Raw genomic sequence first — 19330 nt, 5'->3', positions numbered from 1 at the left:
GGGACAGGCTGCAGAGCTGCTGTGACTGACACACTGCTCAGGCAATATCAAGTGTCAAGCAGCATTTTGGTTCAGCTGAAGGGAAGGCATCACAATAGCCTACACACAGACATGAAAGCCAGACAAATTCAAAGCAGGCACCTATTTTAAATGGTCAGGATAATTAGACCACAGAACAATTTCCTGTGAGAAGCAGTGGATTTGCTTCTCTTGGTGCCTGCTGCTAAAGAAGGTGTGCCTTTCTTGAGGAGACACTTCTAGCCAGAAATAAATTGGTGACATACTTCAGTGTGTCACCTAGGTCAGCCTAGAAAATTTCAGTTCTATTCATCTGCAAATATGCTGTGCATATATGCTGTCCCACAGGTATTTTGCCTCAAGACAGTTTGCTCTACCTAACTACCTCAGTTTGTGTTATTTTGCCAAATAAGCAATTTTGCCACGTTATTGTTATCATATTAGGAGAAAGGAAAGGTGGCTGCAGAAGTACTTAAACCCACAATGAAGTCCTAGAAACCGTAGCTTGGAGGAAGGTTGTAAGCATCCAAATCATCCTTTATCTTAGGCTTTCCAGATCCTAGCAAATTAACCTACATAACACCCTGGAGAAGAGGGAGAGCATTCTGCAGAGGACAAAACAACTTTAGGGAGGCGAGGTGAGCTCAACTTGATGGAACCATGAGGCACTAAGCAAGGCAGGAGTAGAAAACACGGGCACTGGCTCCCAGCCCTGCATTTTAATCCCTGGGCTGCACTTCCAGATGCTAGCAGCCCTTGGGGCCAAAACCATGAAAAAAGAGGCACTTACAGCTTTCCCATTTTCCAGCCAGGTGATGGTGGGGACTGGAAGGCCAGTCGCCGTGCACCGCAGTGTCACCACAGACCCAAAGGTGATATTCTGGGATTCAGGAGCCTTCAGGATTCTGGCAAAAACTGCAGGAGAAGACAAAAGCAATAGTTTAATGGTGATGTAAAACTGAGGCTGTGCTGGCATGGGGATGCCTCCTCCCCAACACATCTTGAAATAAGCCATGGCCCTGTGGACAGAAGTGGATCATAGCATGGGCTTCCTGGTGAGCGATAGTCTTGGGAGAGGGATGAGGAAGAGAAGGAAAGAGATCAGCATGGTTATGTTCTGCACCTTACAGACTGAAATTTTACCTCTGAAAATTTCTACATTGTCCGAGTTCAACACCTCAGAGGGAAGTAACGTGCAAAAAACCAAGGATAAACTCACGGGTGGGATGGGGACAGGACAGCTTACAGCAAATACACAGCAAGTTACCATGCTGCCCTGCCAAGGCTGAACTCATGTGAAACTTGTTCAAAAACATCAAGGGGGACCACCAGCACAGCCACATACTGTGAAGGTTAAGGGTCAGATAAAGCTCCTCAGTGTGATCACAGTGATTAGGATTTACCATGGAGAGCCACAAACCCCAGCCTTTTCCATGCCATGACAACTTGCCCTAAGGGGAGAGAGTCTAATATGAGGTTATGGTGGAATGGCTGGAAAAGACTTTGGGAAGATGAGATTGAAAGGGGAAAGTAGGTTTTTAAAGTGAATTTTCATCTCTACTGTTCTTGCTTCTTTTGTGGCAAGATGTTTACTCGGCAGTTTGAAGATGAGCAAGATAAGCATCTCCCTGCCCTGAGAATTTCTTTTTTTTTTTTGTGAAAAGAATAACTGAAGTATTTTTGTTAAAAACTTATTTCAATCCAGAAATACAACTCTGATGGCCTACACAAGCTATATTTCCTCTGCTGTACTTGGACCACATAGAGGAAAGCAGAAAAGAAAGACATTTCCCATGTGGAACATTTGAATCTTGACCCAAAATTTTTAATGGAGATGCCAGAATGTCTGTGCTGGAGCAGGCTGAATAACTCTGTGCCACTTCTTACTCCAGTTTCTCATGCTTAGTGAGTAATGCTCACTCTACCTTCTGGGCTGCATAGCAGTGACTAAAAGTCTCCATCAGAAATTTTAGTAAGCAGACGAGTTTCTCCTGGAGTTCTCAGACAGCTCTGATAGTTTGTTTGCCACTTTTGTTATCTGCATGGTTCCCCTTACCAACATATCTGATCACGTCATGGTCTTCTGTGTCTCTGCCTGACAGACCTCTTGGCACGGGCCACTGGTTGCTCCCAGATGGAGACCTCCAATGCAGAGCAATTAGGAGACCAATGGGGGTCTCTTCACAAAGTGAACATATGTCCCAACCATTTGGGATGGGAAGGCTTCATCTGCAAAACTACAGTTGGAATAAAAAAAAAGTATATGTTTTTCACATAGCACTTCCATCCAGTTCTAACCTGGGAAGGGGCTGAGATTTGTGTTAACAAAGAGCCTAAAACCAGCTTTTTCTCATGGATTGGCAACACTAGAATTACATTTCAGCACAGAAACTTTTTTGTCGTAGGAGCACAGCCATTCAATAGGCTCCTGGGCGGGTGTTTTTAGGAAGATTAAATTTAATGTCAGTGAAGTGAAAAGCGTGAGATGATATGTATTATATTCAGCTTCTTAATCCCTCTATGGTCTCCGAGCAGTCCCTCACTATCAATTCTTGGTGCCACTTGCTTAAAGTCAAAGCGGAGCAGCATCAGGGCTGCTGCATCCCCCCTGGTCCTCAGCGAGGCAGCAGGTACAGAGCTCCACCACTAACGAGGAAAGCTGAAGTCACTGGCCAGGGACTTTCCTGACAAATAATAAGCAAAATGAAACCTTTGCCTGCAGTTTCACTTCAGGCCATTAACACCAGATGGTTATGAATTCAGCCCTGAGTGCCCTGGGCCAAGTTCATAATTACTTTTATACTTTATTCAGAGAAATACTAAACTTTCAGGCCTGTCCCCTGGCAGGAGTTACATGCACATGGTTCCCACTAAAGCCTGCACGTTATCTCCCAGAGCCAGAATACGGTCCTTAGTGCTTTTCTCATGCTGCTGTTGGTTTCTCAGTGAACTGCTGGGACCCTGCCTGCCTGACCACTCTGCTACTTGGATCCTGCCCAGCTTAATTAGTACCAAAGTGACAAATTAACAGCAACTCGTTAGCCAGAGCCAGCCATAGGCATCTATGCCCTCCTCTGTACCAATGGCTCTCCCAAAATCTGCTAGGATTTTTCAGCCAGGAAAAAAAAATGTGTGCACTTTGAAAATGATGGCATTGCACAGACGAGGAGCAAAGCCTCCCCACAGCGAGCACCATGACTGTGGGGAGGCCAGAACGCTGCATCCCACTCCCCAGGGTCCCCCCATCAGTGCTGATCACAGCACTTGCTTTAGCAGCTCAGCACACTGCTAGTGTGAGTGCTCATCCACTAGCATAGGAAAGGCAAAGGGTCAGGCCATTCGAACTTAAAACACCAAATACAGGGATAAAAAACCCAGCAACAGCTGATAAGCATTCACATGTTTCTTGTGGAAAGTACTGTAGGTGTATTATCTAGCACAGAGAGGGATGGCCAAATAAAAGTGGACCTACAAGGAAATGAGCTGATTTCCAAAGGGTGGAAGAATGAAACCTCCTGCTACCTTCAGTGCCACCGTGTGCATTTCCAGGACTTTCAAAATCAAAGTTACAGATTTAATACTTTAACATTTCAAGTACTTACATTTGCATGCTTTTTAAAAGTATTCTACTTAATGTTTAGCTACTTAACTTAAGTACTTAGCTCTAGATACTGTGAATGGAATAACCTGGGATTTTTTACATTACTTCATTTTTAAGTGAGAAATTCCCTTAAACAAGGGCTAGACTCACCAGGTCTCGACAGGCTTTGGAGCACCACTGACTGGCATATCTAGGAACACATTTTCCAAAAGAGCTTTTCATCACTTTGAGAAATAGCAACAAAACGTAGTTCTCAGCCCCATCATTTATGGGCGAATGGTCAACACACTGCTGTTGCCAGCAGACTTCGGTACTGTGGGAAAGCCAAGATGGGTTGTGTAAAGAGCAGACAGTGACACCTTCCACCAGTGCAAAGCAGGGCAAGACCACTAGGATGAGCTTGAGGTCCATTTTGGCAATGATATCAGCAAGGAAATCTGTCCTGTAGCTAAATGGAGAAAATTAGCCCCCAAAACTATGACTTTTTTTTTCCTCTACCATATTACACAAAGAAAGAAAAGAGGCAAAGGCAAGGAAAAAACCAGTAACCCTCACGGTGCCAACCTAAGCAACTGGTGGCGGGAGTCGGGTGAAAGACATAAAGAGGAAGGAACAGGAAATTACAGTAAGTGTTTCTAAAATTCATATTATTTAGTAGGCTCAGGATATAATTTTGATTTAATTTTGCCTCAGAGCAAAAGTTCCTAACAACCAAGTGATTTTTAACACCTCCATTACTTGCCCTTCTTTTCCAGATCCTCCCAGAAAGTAGATTTTGCCAGGACCTTTGCCTGTTCAGCTACATAATCACTAGGTTAACAACATTCACATCAAGACCCCCAGGCTCTCAGCACAGGATTTACCCAAAGGCATGCCAAAAAGTAGTTAGGGAAGGCGGGCGAAGAGGGCTTCGTTTATTTATTTATTTATTTAAGTGGAAAATAAAACAGAGGAGCTGGAAGTGAAATCCGGCCAGCTAAAAGCCAAGCCAGCACATTTCATTTCACTCCCAAGCCCCCTAATAAATGTCCTTTCTTTTACAGCCCTGCTAAATGATGTGCTGTGCACTGCAGGGCTTGCTAGGAGGTATCTGCACAGCGGCCAGCTGCTCTCGTTTCTGAGAATTAGGTAACATCATCCAGTCCAAACAGGAGGGCTTTAACTTCAGTCACGAAATTTTTATACTATAAAAAGATTAAAGCAGAGTCCCCTCTCCCAGCTCCCAGTTTGAACAGATAACTCTTTCCAGGTGACTTTGTTTTCCCGTTGCTTTTGACTGAGCTGTGTTTCATTTCCAGGGTTTGGGGCCCAATCCTGCAGTCCTGGCAGATGCCTGCTCCCTAACTGGGTAAGGCCTGGTTTTTTGTTAAACCAGGCTGGATTGGGCCAGTCACTTCCAGGCAGCAGCCTGGGTGGCCTGGGGCCATGATGCAGCTTTCGGGAAAAGACAAATTGATGCCCAGAGCTCACGAGAAACCCTCATGCATGCAGCCCCACTGCAGGAAGACACCCCTTTTAGCCAGGCTTTCATAAGCCTTAATGCTGGCTTTGACACACCAGGACCAGTCAAGCACTAGTTTTGGGGTGTGAGGTGGTTTGGTTTTTGCCTTTTTTTTTTCCAGAGGCTCTACTGGCTTTGGTGAACCTTGACTTTCAGAGAACATCAGCAACACTTGCCAGTAGATGTGAATTAACCCAGACTGTGAACGTCCACATATATTCATGTCCAAGAGTTTGTTGCTAGTCCTGGCATACTGTAAAGCATACCTGATAGTACAAACCAAGAACAGGCCACCGAGGGCTAAACTTGTGTCAGCAACTACCTGGCGACAGTGGGAGCACGCTCCCTTCCCACCACAATCTGCACCTGATCTAACACGTAAGTCAGACATGGAGTGTCCATACTGCCAGATCTGATAGCTCAACCTACTCCACTTTCCCCAGTTGTTTTGCTTTATCATGAAAAACGGCCCTTTGGGTGATTACAGTCAAGTCTTACACTGAAGGTTTTTTCCAGCTAAGCTGCAAAACACAGTGGTTAAAGGCAACTATGAGCAAAAGGCATTTTCCCCTGGTACAGCTGTTGCTGTGTTGAGAACCAATGTGTCTACATTGCTGGGGGAATTGGTAAGCTAAGCATCACCTCAGAAACTTCCCTGATATAAATACCCTGACAAAGCCTTTGCCCTGAGTACTATTCATGGGAAAACACTTAGAGGCTAAACTGCAAGCATTTTTTTGTTGACATTCACTGATGTTCCCATAGCTCTTTTGTACCTGAAGCATGACAGATTGAAATGACTTCTTCTCTACAGAGTTCTCTGGACTTGGATTTTGCTTACTAATCCGTGAAAAATCATTTATGCTTGCCACCTATATGGTCTGAAGAATCATAAACTTGTGCCAATGTGTTTGCAGTCTTTTGACAGTGAGAAGCCCAGTCATCTAAATCCCCATTCAGATTCATTGATCTCATCCATTCACTCTTGCTGACAAGTATAAACCGGGCTGTCAAGGAGAGGTAACAAGCAGAGGGGCAACCATTTCCTTCCCGGTGATGAGAGATGAGAAGAGGTCTGACAAATAAGTTTATAAACACATAGAAAGCCACAGCATTTGTCTTTTCTGACATTTCAAATTAATCCATGTAAAATCCCAACAATTCTTGAAATACCAGGGCTGAGAACAGGCAGCACATCATGCTCGTGGATCAGTAGTTGCAGAGACAGCCATGCTGAGCTGTGTGCAGCAGCTAATCACACACCAAGAGCAAGGGCTGAGCAAGCGAGGCACAACCTCCACAGCTGACATGATGGGACCAAATCCCAGCTCAGAGAACAACCAAATTCTTCAGTAAGCACAGGCAGCAACTTCTCAGACAGCACCAGCTATGGACTCCTGCACATGGCTCACCAAACACCTCCGTATGGGAACAACTCACGTTGTACCTTTGCCGCTGCCCAAAGCATGCTGCCACCCTCCTACCCCTTCCAAAACTGCTGGGTTAATAATTAAATCCCAAGGTAACTGCAAGGTCAGTTTCACTGTGATCTTTGAGTATTTCCTATCAAAACGGCAATGTTTATCTTTTTGCAAGCCTACCAAGTAATCACAAAGAGGAGCAAAATGCCACAGGCAAAGCTAATATGAGACACTTCCACTTATCTCTATTGAATTGCTTACTTATTTTTACTTAATCCCTATCCAAACATGCTTATTGCCAGAGAACCATGTGTATACAGGTTATCAAAAGAAAAAAAAAAAGTACAAATGCAGTAGGAAATGCAAACAACCACTGTGTTATTTCTGAAGGAACAGCACTATTAGGTGTGGGCCCCTGAAAACCAAGCTGCAGAATCGCTGTAAGCAAGCAGTACTTCATCATCTGCCTGCCCCTCACCTGGTTATGATGGTAATCTCAGAGCAGAACCCTCCCATGCATTTTGTACGTCAGCATTTTCGACAAAATCTCAAAATCTCCAAGCTCTTCTGGCTACTGATACTTTATCTGGGAGATTTGGGGCTTGCAGTAGTTCTAACACCTCTTGCAGCACAGCAATAGATAGGCACTCAACCTGGAGCCTGAGGCTGTAAGATGGACAGCAGGGACAAATCAAGATCTGTGTGGAAGGGAGATGGAGGAAAACACATCAACCCCATCCTGAAGCATATGCCTTCAGGTTCTAATCTCTGGTGTCTAATATCAAAGCAGGTTTTTCTTAGCAAGGCAATAGCTTTTCAAAGGTAACCTTATTCTAGGGTGAGCTCCAAGATTTATGGATGGTAGGACAATTTGCATCAGCAGAAGGACTCATATAAAGTTAAATGCACCAGCCAGCACAGGAACTTCTCAGCTGTGAAAGACTTTGCATCGCATGTAGATGTCTCTGGAATCCTAAAAGCAGACCCTGCAAATATGCAAAGCTATAATAACCAGGAGTAAAATGTAAATAGATAGCTTATATCCTGTGTAACTATATAAAACCTGTTCTGTACAAGTGTTCATTTCTATATACAGAGCAAACACCAGATTCAAGGACAAGCGAGGATAATGTGTTCAAATTACTTCCCAAGGAAATGAATAAGGAAATTCTTTTCATGTCAGTACTGGTCTTATAGATGTGTTTGGTTTCTTTGAAGGAAAGACCCTTCTAAACCTCCCCATGCTCTGGCTTTTCTACCGTACGGAGACACACCATGTGCCACTTAACACTGCCGTTATCTGTTACTGCATGTGAAACTGGAAAATAAGTTCCCAGTCTCCTGAGTCTGGGAAGCTATTCTTTTGCTTTTTCCAGTTGTGATCACAACCCATCACAACTGCTTCCAAGGCTAGCAGTCTACCTGCACAAACTAAAATCACAGCTGCGCACAAGTGTCCCTCTCTCCCACTCTCAGGAAAGGAGCAGGCAATTATGGGAATCACTGGGATGTCCAAAACTGAGATAAGCCCTGCAGCATCCTGACATCTGGTCTCCACCAATGGGTAACAGCAGTGCCATAAATTTAATTATATGGCATATGAAAAGTACTGCCTTTCATCTATTTTTAAGTGCTGCTAGCAGTAGCTGCCAGGATGTTTCTTGTTTTGAGGATAGCAAATAACCTGTTCTGTGCTCACCTTATCCACCATGCATGCCTGGTTTTCAATGCTGAAAACTCTGCTAGTCCCTCCTAACACAGAGACCCATCTTCATTCCCTGTTCTCAACTCCTTGTTTGAGATGCCCTTTTTGGGAGGGGCTGCCTGGGGCTTAATTCACTTTCAGAGGTGTGAGGGGACCTTTCCTACACAGAGCGGCACAACAGCAGACACTTTCTCTTCCATAGTATAGGCACACACACACACTAGAAATATTGTGTGATACTACAGCTGGCATTAGTGCTAGAAGCAAAATCTAGAGTTGTACAGTTTGGAAGAGTCAGTTACAATGGGGGGGGAAGAGGTGGGACTTTCACCTCCACCAAAGCTATCTGAATGAGAAAGGTGGAAGAGGCCCTTAGGAGACAGAAGGCATCAACCTCCGAAAAATTGTATTGATCCACAGACAAATTGATTCTATAAAATTTCCATATCTTCAGCCCCAATTTTGTCTTGATTTCTCACTGTGAAAAGGAAGTCACTTCAGAATACTTGTCTCCATTTGCTCTGGCCCCCTTTATCTGATACCTATGGATATTCTTTAGCCTCAGTTCTCTTTGTTGTTGTGCAGGAAGCACATGCTTCCTAGATACCCAACACAGTTTACAAGCCAGAGAGATTTTGTCCACAACAACTTTTTTTTTTCTTCCTTAAAACCACAATTTATGCAATGATGTGAGAAATTAATATAATTTTTTTTAGGTGCCTTTCCAAACTCTTTGTTAGGAGAAAGAGGTTTTTCTCAAAAGGAAATAGCAGGCTCAAATGCCCCTGGAAGAAGAATGGCTCATATATGCCTTGTCAGAAACGTCATGCTCCAAGGAGGCCTCCTTTGTAGCTCCTTGGTGCAGGAGGCCACCCCAGGAGAATTACTCCAAGGCAGCACGCGTCTCATGCCTGTGTCACAGTAGAGCAAGCCTCAGGAATAAATTGTCTAGCTCACGCTTGTTTGTTCATTTGCTGAAGGACTGGTGCTGTTTTAATTCTCCTGCGGCTTGCCCTGTAACCCTGTAATTAGGGCTGTGGTCCTATCTGCAGCATCTGAGAACCTCAGGATGACTATGGCTAATGCAGTATGTAGGAGGAGATTTAATGAGGTATTCTGGGCTTTCAGTTGTGCCCACACCACCCCAACTGAAGCCAGTCAATTACTTTGGTGTAATTACAGGCGAGCTTGGTACTATCTTCTTTCTCCGTAATGCTGCCTCTCCCCAGACCCTTTGCAGTTTTTAGCAGCACACTGCAGTATTCACCGTTTAGTGCCGTAGGAAACTGCCTGCAGGTACATACACCAGCATCACCACAGACAGAGAAGACAATCCTTTCCCAGGGTTTCTGCCTCTGCTCACAGCAGAGCCAAACACTCTTCCTCGGTGTCGGTATCAGAATTGCCCTGTGGAAATTTCAGCGAGCACGTAAATGCAAAACTGCAAACTTTCTTGTCAGTCTGCTATTTGACACTCCATCTCACCCAAAACATGCTACCTCAGAAGGTGGCACAGATAAAAATTCAGATTTCACGTTGATATCTGATCTATGGCCAAGGTGGCAAGAGTCAGGGTAACAGTGCTGACTGACTGCTTTGGTGGTCTCTTGGTATCTCCCTTTCCTACTTCATCTATGCCAAGTACAGACTTGTTGACATAACACTGTAGAAAAATTTCTGGATGGCACATCTGGAGTCAGTTTTCATTTGAAATAGGGCCCATCTCTGGAATGTGGTCTATCCAAATTGATAGATTAGCTGGACTAAATACATACTTTCATTCTTGTTACTTGAATTATGGTGTGACTTTCTTGTCTTTTGATTTATCTGTGATGCAAATTTGAACCAAGACTACATAAGAGGTACAGAAAAGAGCTGAAGGATGCTAGCACTTTACCCTTTGTGGGCTTTTCCTGTTAGTTAAATAGCCAAGGCACTGCTTTCTATTGTCATCTAGTCTGCTGTCCCCTCACTGCCTCCAATAATTAGACAAAATTATTTTTTAAAAAATAATAATCTAGACTGAATCTACCCATGTCGTGGCAGATCCTTCCCTCTGAAGGTATGATTCTCCAAGGAAGACCTTCCTATTTTTAAGGCTAAGGCAGTTCTCACAAGTGGATTATAGGAGAACATTTTTGTGGCCTGTGGCAAGGTATTATTTTAGTAGCTAGTAATGAGCAATGAGCTGTGGGCAGGAAAAGATTTCTAACTACCAGGGCTGGAACACAAAAAACAAACCTCTAAGGCAGGGAAGCATGAGAAGCATTGCTTTTACCCTTGTTTTGATTTGTTTGCTTCATGTGCTGTCACATAGTAGTACAGGAGGAAGTAGAGCAGTAACACTTCAACAGACACATGAATGAAATTGCCTGGATTAAGGATCCGTAGTCCTCAACCAATGCCCCCATGAAGCCAATTGAAAACTGCAGGAAAGATTTTATCCAAAAATGTTAAATCCATGGAGACTGCAGTTAGTTTCCTGATGAGCACACTGGATCTTCCAGCATTTGTCCTAGCTAATTTGTTTGTTTGTTTATTTCCTGACAGATTTATGTTTGCTAATTTCTAGACATGCCTTTATACAGTGAAAACTTCAAAACTAAACCTTATTGCACAGTGTACACCAGAACTCCCGAATTCCACAACTCTCTGGTGCCACAGGCTGGAGATCGAGCTCAACTTCATGTACATCACAAGATGGAGGAGCATCTAACTGAGTACACAACAAACAGGACCATCTGTGTACTCCTTTTACATTACAATCCATGTATTTATGGCCTTTTTCTTTCTTAGTCAATACTAAAAATGCATCACTGGGTGAAGTGGGAACATCAGAGGTTTCACTGACTGGGTGCAATATCTGGAAAGGCACAACAGGAAGGTTGTTCATCTTCAGGAGAAGAAAAACATTTTTTCAGGAATTCTGTGCTCAAAGTATGCACAGCTAAAAAGCACAGTAGACAATGCAGACTGTCTTCCTACAGCAGAGGACTTTCACACACGTGCTTCTCTCAGAAGGAAGCATGTGTCCTTCTGTGAAGAAGGACACCTCACAGAAGAACATTCTACCTTCAGTTGTGTTAGCGTCTAGTTCACCCCAAACCTTCATACATTTTAATGGCAATAACTCCATTCATTTCCAGAAAATGCTCTTTCCATAGTTGAAGCTATAAAATAGGGTGATAAAGAAATATATGGTTTATAGGTTTATGCCTCATCTATAAACAGCTGTTACTTCTAAACTCTAAGCAATTCACAGTCAACCTTTCAATTTCTTTTGTGGCTTTTTTTATTGTGAAGAATGAAGAACATATAGTACAGGAGCCCTTTCTATCAATTCATAAAGTGGCACTTTCCTTCCCCCAGGGAGAAAAGGCAACATTTTCCAGAACAGAGCAAAAAACTCTGCCAGAACACAGAGCCCATGTCAGGCAACTAAGCCTGTAAATCATCATAAAATATCTTGGTTTGCCGCTGTTTTGCAATAGATGCTTCTTATTTGACACAGGAGTTGTACATACTTTGAATATTGCTTATAAGCACCACATCTAAAAATGATAGTGGCAGATTAAAGAAAACCATCCAACAGAATTTATTTCACCATTTAAAAAAAAAAAAAAAAACAACAAAAAAACAACCAACCAACATATCAGACAGCTTCTCTCTGTGTCTGAGCGACAAGCACTCTCATAACAGGAATATTCCCATGGCTCCTACCAGTCATGAGCTCATGGCTTTATATTTATTCTTTCAATGGCATACGATTTATACATAATGGGTATGGAAAATGTAATTGTTACACATGTAAAGCCATGGAGACCACAGAGGGTCTACAGTTTTAGGCAGCAGGCCCAGAAGCGGAACCTGATGAGCTCTTGCATAGCTTTTGCTGAACTGGTCCTGTTAATGGATTGGATCAATGTCACTGCAAATCGCAATGAAAATTGAAATTCCTCCTGTTCTACAGACTATGTTACATAAACAGCTGTCCAGTGCGTGAAGGAAAAAAAAAGATAAATGTCTCACTAATTCTGCCTATCATGCAACCCCTACAGATTTCAAATGCTCAGACAAGGGCAAAGAAATGCATTCTTGGCACAGTCTAGAAGTCTATACCCTGCCCCCAATTTTCACTGACTTTAATGGGAATTTCTGCATTTGAGGACAACTCTCAACATTACTGAGAGTCAATAGCTGCTCTTCTATTTATTTCCAATTGAGTGATCTTCAGGTAAAACTGGTTGAAACATCTTTGCCATCTCAGACAACATCTTGTCAATAAAATTCAGCCTTCAGATATCTGTGCGAACTACAGATCAGGTAGGCAAGCAAATGCTTCTCTTCTACCATAATCCTGAATCTTGGATTCATACAGGAATCTTTCAGCCACAGATTAATTTTGGGCATCAGTACAGTAATCAACAGGAAATTTGTATAAATCCTTTGGCAAGGTACTGCTTCACTGAGTGTATGAATGCTCTGCTCTTCTAGGGCTAGCAGAACTGTTCATTATCAGAACTGATAATGTAGCAATTAAACAGCTAGTTAGCAAAATAATTAAGATTATAGAAAATTAATACAAAGCTGTAAGTCAGAAATGTTGCCTCCTTAAAAACGCGTTTGGTAAACAGCCAAGATTGTAATATTGTTCCTTTATCTCAATGCACTTGTTGCCTCCTGTAGCCATCTCCAGACATAGCAGAGCAACAGAAAGTCATCCTCACACACTGGTTTGAACAGAGCCAGCAAAATGATCGTTACTCATTCATTTCACTTTGACAAACAGTGTGGAGAAGGCTGCCTATTGTGCTTCTTCCTCATGCCAGTGTTTCTACTAGTCCTTTTTTCCATGAGGTGCATGGGCTGTAACTAATTTGACAAAGGAACCAAAAGGGGGAAAGCAGATTTTTACACATCCATGCATCTTCCACACAGCTGGAAATCAGCACGCTGGTGGAGGACCACTTCATAATGACCCCAGCACATGGCGGCAAGAACCAACCCTGCTCCTCCAAGGTGTCACCTCAGAACTAACCAGAGGTGTGTGACAATTTATTGCTACAGGACACACCAATATCATAAATATACTGTGCAACCCTGCTTCAGCAGAAGGGCTGCCTACCTTGCATGGTTGCCCACTTAGCTCTCTTGGACAACACTTGCCTCCTGTGTCCCATCCCTATCCCTCATCTCCTGTGCCCTCTCTTTCATGTCAAATCACCAGGATGCCCCATGCTCTGCTTCTCCTCCTAACACCCCCCAGGCACCCTGAGGAGCCTTTTGGTGAGGACAGTGGTGTCCATGGGCTCCGTATGATTCCCGATGGAGATCCCAGTTCTTTCCACAGACCCAGCAGTCAGTCCATCATGATCACAGTTCCACCCCTACTGGATTATGTCTTTTAAGGAGAGAATCTATTTCACCATCAAGTGTCCAAATTCATGTGGATTTGTCTCAAACTTGGAGAAAAACACTATCCAAAAGGACAGGCTTTTTTCAAACTTTTCAATCAAAATTCTGACCCAGCTCTGGACACTGAAGTTCATTAACTGATTAAAGTTCATCACCTGAACTTTTGTGCCTGAAATGTGCCCTGGGAGAGGAAGCAGACTGTGTTGGCTAGGGAGCAGTTTGTGCAGAGGGCAGAACCCAGAGGATCTTTATCTCCTCCCCCCAGTTCCCTGATGAAAATCAGGTGTAACTGGAAAATCAATTCCACTAAGAAAGGAATAATTTAATAATTAAAATTATTAAAGCTATGATTTAAAAGTAATAAATAGAGGCCCGTATTACAAATGTGGAAGAAATCCAACAAGGAATTAAAAATATATATATATTGGGAAAATCAAAATAGCAGAATTTTCCAAACTGTTTTACCTTGGACTGCTGAAACCAGACAAGAAGCAGGACTGTAAGGCACTTCAGCAGTATAAAAGCTTGTGCCAAGATTATCACCAGTCTGAATGAGTCAACCCAGCAGAGATAATTATAGGTATTTGAGACTTGCTGTAGTTTCTGAGCCCAGCTTCAGTAAATCATTTAAGCATGTGCCTGATCATACATGCGTTAAGGAGCCTGACTGCATGCAGGAGACAGAGGGTCAATCTTTGAAGAAGTCAGACACCTCTGCACTTTGAACAATGCCTGAAACTAATTGCAGGACTAATGCTGAACCCATTAAAATGGAAGCTCACAACAGAAAATTAGAAACCTCTTTCAGAAATCAGGACCCGCGTGATCTAGATTTAGCTAGCCATAAATATTTGCACTATTTTTTGAATGGGCATTTGCTTTGGGATTAACTATTCTTAGTTAACCAGACATGATTAGTCATTTCATTTGAATATTAAGCCACACTATGCAGGGTTGTAACTCCAGTGAATGGTAACACCAAGATTTAAGGAAAAATATTGTCGTGTTATTACAGAGAAGCAACGAACAACATGTTTTTATGAGTTTCCTGAACATAGTGAATGCTCAAAGCAGACTGACTGAAGTGTGATTTTCCTGCATCGAGTGATTTTAGGTTATTATTTACTTTGAGTTATTTTAAAATCCTAATACTAAGCGGATAGAAGAGGTAGGAGGGGAGGGATACTAAAAATCATAATAAAAGAGATGCGTGATGGGGATACATGTGTATGCACATACCTGTGTGCATACACAGATATGTATATATGTAAGTATGCTAAATATCCATAAGCATTAATCTAAAATACTGGAAGGGGAAGGGATCTGTATACACAGCAAGCTGCATTCAGGATTATTACCTTTGGATTTTGGAAGCCAAAAAAGTAAAACAAACATGCATCAGTCTAGTTTGGGTGGCAGCCTGAAATGCGGTATATTATATGGATGCCCTACCAGAGAAACCAAGGCAAGCCTAGAGAACAGCATTGCTTTGTTCATCCAACACATGAATGTAATATGAGGGGGTAGTTTGTGTGGGAGCACTGAGCTCCCATTGAATAATTAAGAAATAATATTCTCGTTTTAAAAAGAACACACATAGGCTCTCCTTTGCAAGTAGGATATTTGCAGATTGTTTTGCCATTCCTTGAATTAACAGACAGCTGCATACTTCTGGAGATAGGGACACAATAAGGTATCAACCTTAGCAACCCAGATTTTGGTGCAGTTCCAGCCCATTTTTAGATTCCCTAACTGGCCCTGGTAGATCCGGAGCAATAAAATCAGTGCCTGAGGCTCTTCAGCGTGAAGTGGGGGTTTGCATGCATAGCACCAAGTATTTGCCATTCACAATTAATTCTTGGCAAGCCTTTGGCCACTGTCTCAATGATGGGGCCAAACCAAAACCCAGGGTCCAAGCTGTTCACAGCTAGATTCAAGTGGCTTCAGTTTGCCTCTTAACTTTTAGCTCGGGAGAAGTACAGCTCTGAATCTAGATTAAGAATAGCTGCCTTCCTGTTTTAGAGCTATTTAAGGAATTTCTAACATACTCGAAGTCTGCACGTGTAAATATTAAAAAAAAAAAAAAAAGAAAAAGAAAAAACAACTGAAAAATGAATGCATTTTTTAGGGAAACAACAGACCTACAGTAATTTGTAGTTGGATCTTTTACACGAGATCCTGCTCCCAGAAGAAAGTCAACAGTCATCTTAGAAATGGGATTGTGCCCTAATTAACCTCTGATAGTCCCAGGCTGAATGTAACCTACAACAATATTTAGAAGCTTACTAGGCAAATGGAGACGCTTCTCCACATTCTACAGTACAGTCATTCTGAGTAAGAAATAAAAATTAATTCATCTACTAAGTCATCCCTCCTCCCACTCCACAAAACCTTGCTTAGCCCAACTTTTCTGACAGGATTGAGGAAAACTGAATGCTTCATTGCCTGCATTTGGATTCCCCTGCAGTCCGCTGGTCTCAGCACTTTGAAACTGGTGATGATTTATACCACAGAACAAACATCTTCTGTAAATAAGGAGACAGACACTGAGCACATAAAGAGCAGAAACTGAAAAATCAATTCGGTGTTTGGTTTAGTGGGCAGAAAATGTTCAAGTCCTCAAAGAGAAAACCTCTGTTTACTTGAAGAATCAACCAGTTCAGCTGGAAAATCAGAGGAAAGGAAGAGGGACATAAACAAAATGCTGCAAAACTCTTCACTGTTTGAAGCTGCAGCTGCAGCTCTTTCTGATCATGTGTTTTGCAGCGACTTTCCTGGGCCATCAGCTTTCTGCTTGTACATCTCCACAAGCCATAGTGCATAACCCATGGGTCTTCCAGGGCTTTTCAAACAAGAAACAATGTGGCATCTTGGAAACCATCAATCAGAAGGAAAAATGTGTTTGGGAGTCCTAACTCATTCCTTTCACCATCAGCCAGCAATGGGAGCAGGTGTGTACAAATTTTCTCTATTTCTCACTCTGCTTTCCTTTCCTTTCTCTGCCTTTTCGGTCATCACCCCCTAGGATGTTTTTGTTGACATCAATGTGATATTTCAGGTTAATTCAAGTTAAGTGGGTATGCACGAGGAGCTGGCACATGGAGCTGGAGCCCAGTGCAATGGTTACTCACCTTCCACTACCACTGTTGCAGGTTTCGAATAGGCTGTGCCTAGGCTGTTCTTGGCTACACATCGATATTGTCCTGCATCTTCTCTCTGAACATTGTGGATCCTTAAATTCCCTGAATCGAGGACAGCGATGCGAGCATTCTCCTGCCAGAGGAAGGAGGGATAGAGGTGAGAGCTCTATACGCAGGCTGCATGCAAACAGCAACAAATATCCTCTTGCAAAAACTGGGCTTTCACACATGGGATTTGTGCTGTCTTACAACTGAAGGATTTGGGGCCAGCTCTTTCTGCTCAGTGTTGTCATGATGCACTCACTCATCCCTCTTTTTGCATGTCAGTGCAATTATAGCTTCAAAGGAGCCTGAATCTCAGCTAAGCAGCTCAGTAGCTCTTATTTACGAGAACACTCAAAAGTACATTCAGTAGCATTTGGCCACACTTAGTAGTAATAAATATATATAATATAAAATATAGATACACAGACAATGTTTGGTTTATATTGTAGATGCAGTCAGTTATGAGATGAACCCTGGATTTTCCAAATGTCAGCTTCCTAGCAACTAGAATTTAAAAATGCTGTAATGGATGCTAATATTTTAACACAGTACCTTTAATGAATACCTATTATTACTTACATTTAATTCTTTACTCACCTTTACAACTGTTTCTCCTTTGATCCATGAAACAGAAGGTTTTGGATTCCCCATCGTAGTGCATGGAAGAACAGCCTTTAACCCTTCTATTATTTCCACATTTATAGGCGGTCGGGTTATTTTGGGTCCTAAAATTTTGAAAGTCAAAAAATAAAGTTGAGCTGAAGCTAAGAGATACTAGAACAGGACAACTTTAGAAATTACAACAAAATCTCTGCTGCTTTTTCTGTGCATTGCTGAAAGATAGAGTGGTCTTAGTAGATCATCATGAGGCACCTTGGAAAGAAAAAAATATTCTTAAACACAGCATTCAGAGTTTCAGTTTATGAACCCAGAAACAGCTAAATTGCATCGGTTATTTGTTTTCAAGAGTGGAGTTTGACAGTTATTTGAATTAGGGCCTGGGCTAAAATAAAATCCAGATAAGAGTATTTCCAATATTGAAGAATGTTTGCATTCCAGGTTTTGACATTCTTCACTGCATAAACAGCATCTCGTGTGAAAGCTCAGATCTGGAGTGAATCAGTTTTGAAATAGTTTTAACCCAGGCTTGTCTCCAGCTCAACAAGAAGGGCACATAAACTCAATTAATGTCCCTAATTGGACATTAATTTTTCCTAAACGGAGAAAGGATCTGTAAAGAAAGAAACAGTCAAACTCCCTTAAAGTTAATACAGGACAAATTTAAATTCATTTTACCCAAAGGAAAACATGGTTTAGCTTACTCTAAGCTGGGAGTAAAAGAGATCATCATCTCAGTGTTTTTTGAGATCTGAAGTTTTGCCTCCCTTGCACGACACTGAACTAGAAGAAAAATGATCTTCAGAGAGCATCACCTCCTGGCCCCAACTTGCAGGCTACTGGGGTGCTGGAGATCCCCAGAATTATCAGACCTGGAGGGTCATGTGCATTAGCACAAACAAATCTTTTCCTACAGACAGATGCATCATCCAGGATACATCTCAGCCACCCTTTTAAGTGATTGTGTAAACAACCGCAGCCATTGAGTTGAGCTTCACCAAGCTCGGCACATACACAGTCCTTTGCAAGAACCAGTCCTGTGCCTTCCACATGAGATGATGAGATTTACACCGTGGTACTCCAGACCTTTCAAGACTGCTGTTAACAACATCTGAACAGCATTTACTTCCTTTTGCCACCCTTGGGCGTAGATCTGATTAGTGAAATCTTATGTTTAAAATTCACAACGGATTCATGCTGTATTGCTACAGCAGTCTAATCTATCGAATTGTGCTGCTTTTACAAAGTTTTGTACAAAGGGCACTCTTCAAAACATCGTATTTTATCCTCTGCTGTGCAAACAGTTCCTCTGATCCTATCACAAGCATGTGCAATTCAAAGTGAATAATGACAACTGCTTTTAGTTAAGATATGATCCGATATGCCGTGTCTCTGCCTCGAGGGATTGCACCCAGCCCCACAGGAACATGGGTCTGCCCTGAACATGGACCCCCAGGGACCATACCAGGGAGATTTACTCAGGCTCACAGTTTCACACTCACATGGTGTCAGGAAGAAATTGCATTCTGACTTACGCATTTTCACTTGGAGAGCCCCACAGCTCTGTGCAGCCGCTCCAACCCCGTTATCGGCTGTGCAGCAGTACACCCCATCGTCACTGTCCTCCACGCTCAAAATGGTCAGGAGCTGCCCGTTCCTCTGTATGCTGTACCGGGTGTCAAACAGCCTGCAGGGCACAGCACAGATTGTCAGGGGTGGGGGACAGCCAGGGACGGGGAAAGGGAATTGCATTTGCGTCTGCAGAACACTGGCAGCACTACAAATGGCAGTATGTTTTAGTTTTTATTTTCAACCTGCAAAGAAAAGGGAAGGCACTGAAAAATCACAGAATGGTTTGGGTTGGAA

The 19330-nt window shown here is 42.6% G+C and overlaps 1 protein-coding gene across 1 annotated transcript in view; it reads right to left on the bottom strand.

The window, feature by feature from the left end:
* Positions 1-19216, bottom strand: part of MUSK (muscle associated receptor tyrosine kinase) — a 49997-nt gene extending 30781 nt beyond the window's left edge. Inside the window, exons 1-4 of the mRNA XM_010163131.1 lie at positions 19000-19216; positions 17444-17571; positions 16793-16934; positions 809-933 (exon numbers count right to left, since the gene is read on the bottom strand). Coding sequence (XP_010161433.1) covers positions 809-933; positions 16793-16934; positions 17444-17571; positions 19000-19216 — 612 coding nt within the window. The remainder of the gene's footprint in view (positions 1-808; positions 934-16792; positions 16935-17443; positions 17572-18999) is intronic.
* Between the last annotated feature and the right edge of the window lie 114 nt (positions 19217-19330).

The sequence above is a fragment of the Antrostomus carolinensis genome, unplaced genomic scaffold (genome assembly GCF_000700745.2).
Source record: "Antrostomus carolinensis isolate BGI_N321 unplaced genomic scaffold, ASM70074v2 scaffold20632, whole genome shotgun sequence".
Lineage (NCBI taxonomy): Eukaryota > Metazoa > Chordata > Aves > Caprimulgiformes > Caprimulgidae > Antrostomus > Antrostomus carolinensis.
Note: the sequence above shows the minus strand (reverse complement) of the source record. Positions and strands in the feature narration are given on the sequence as shown.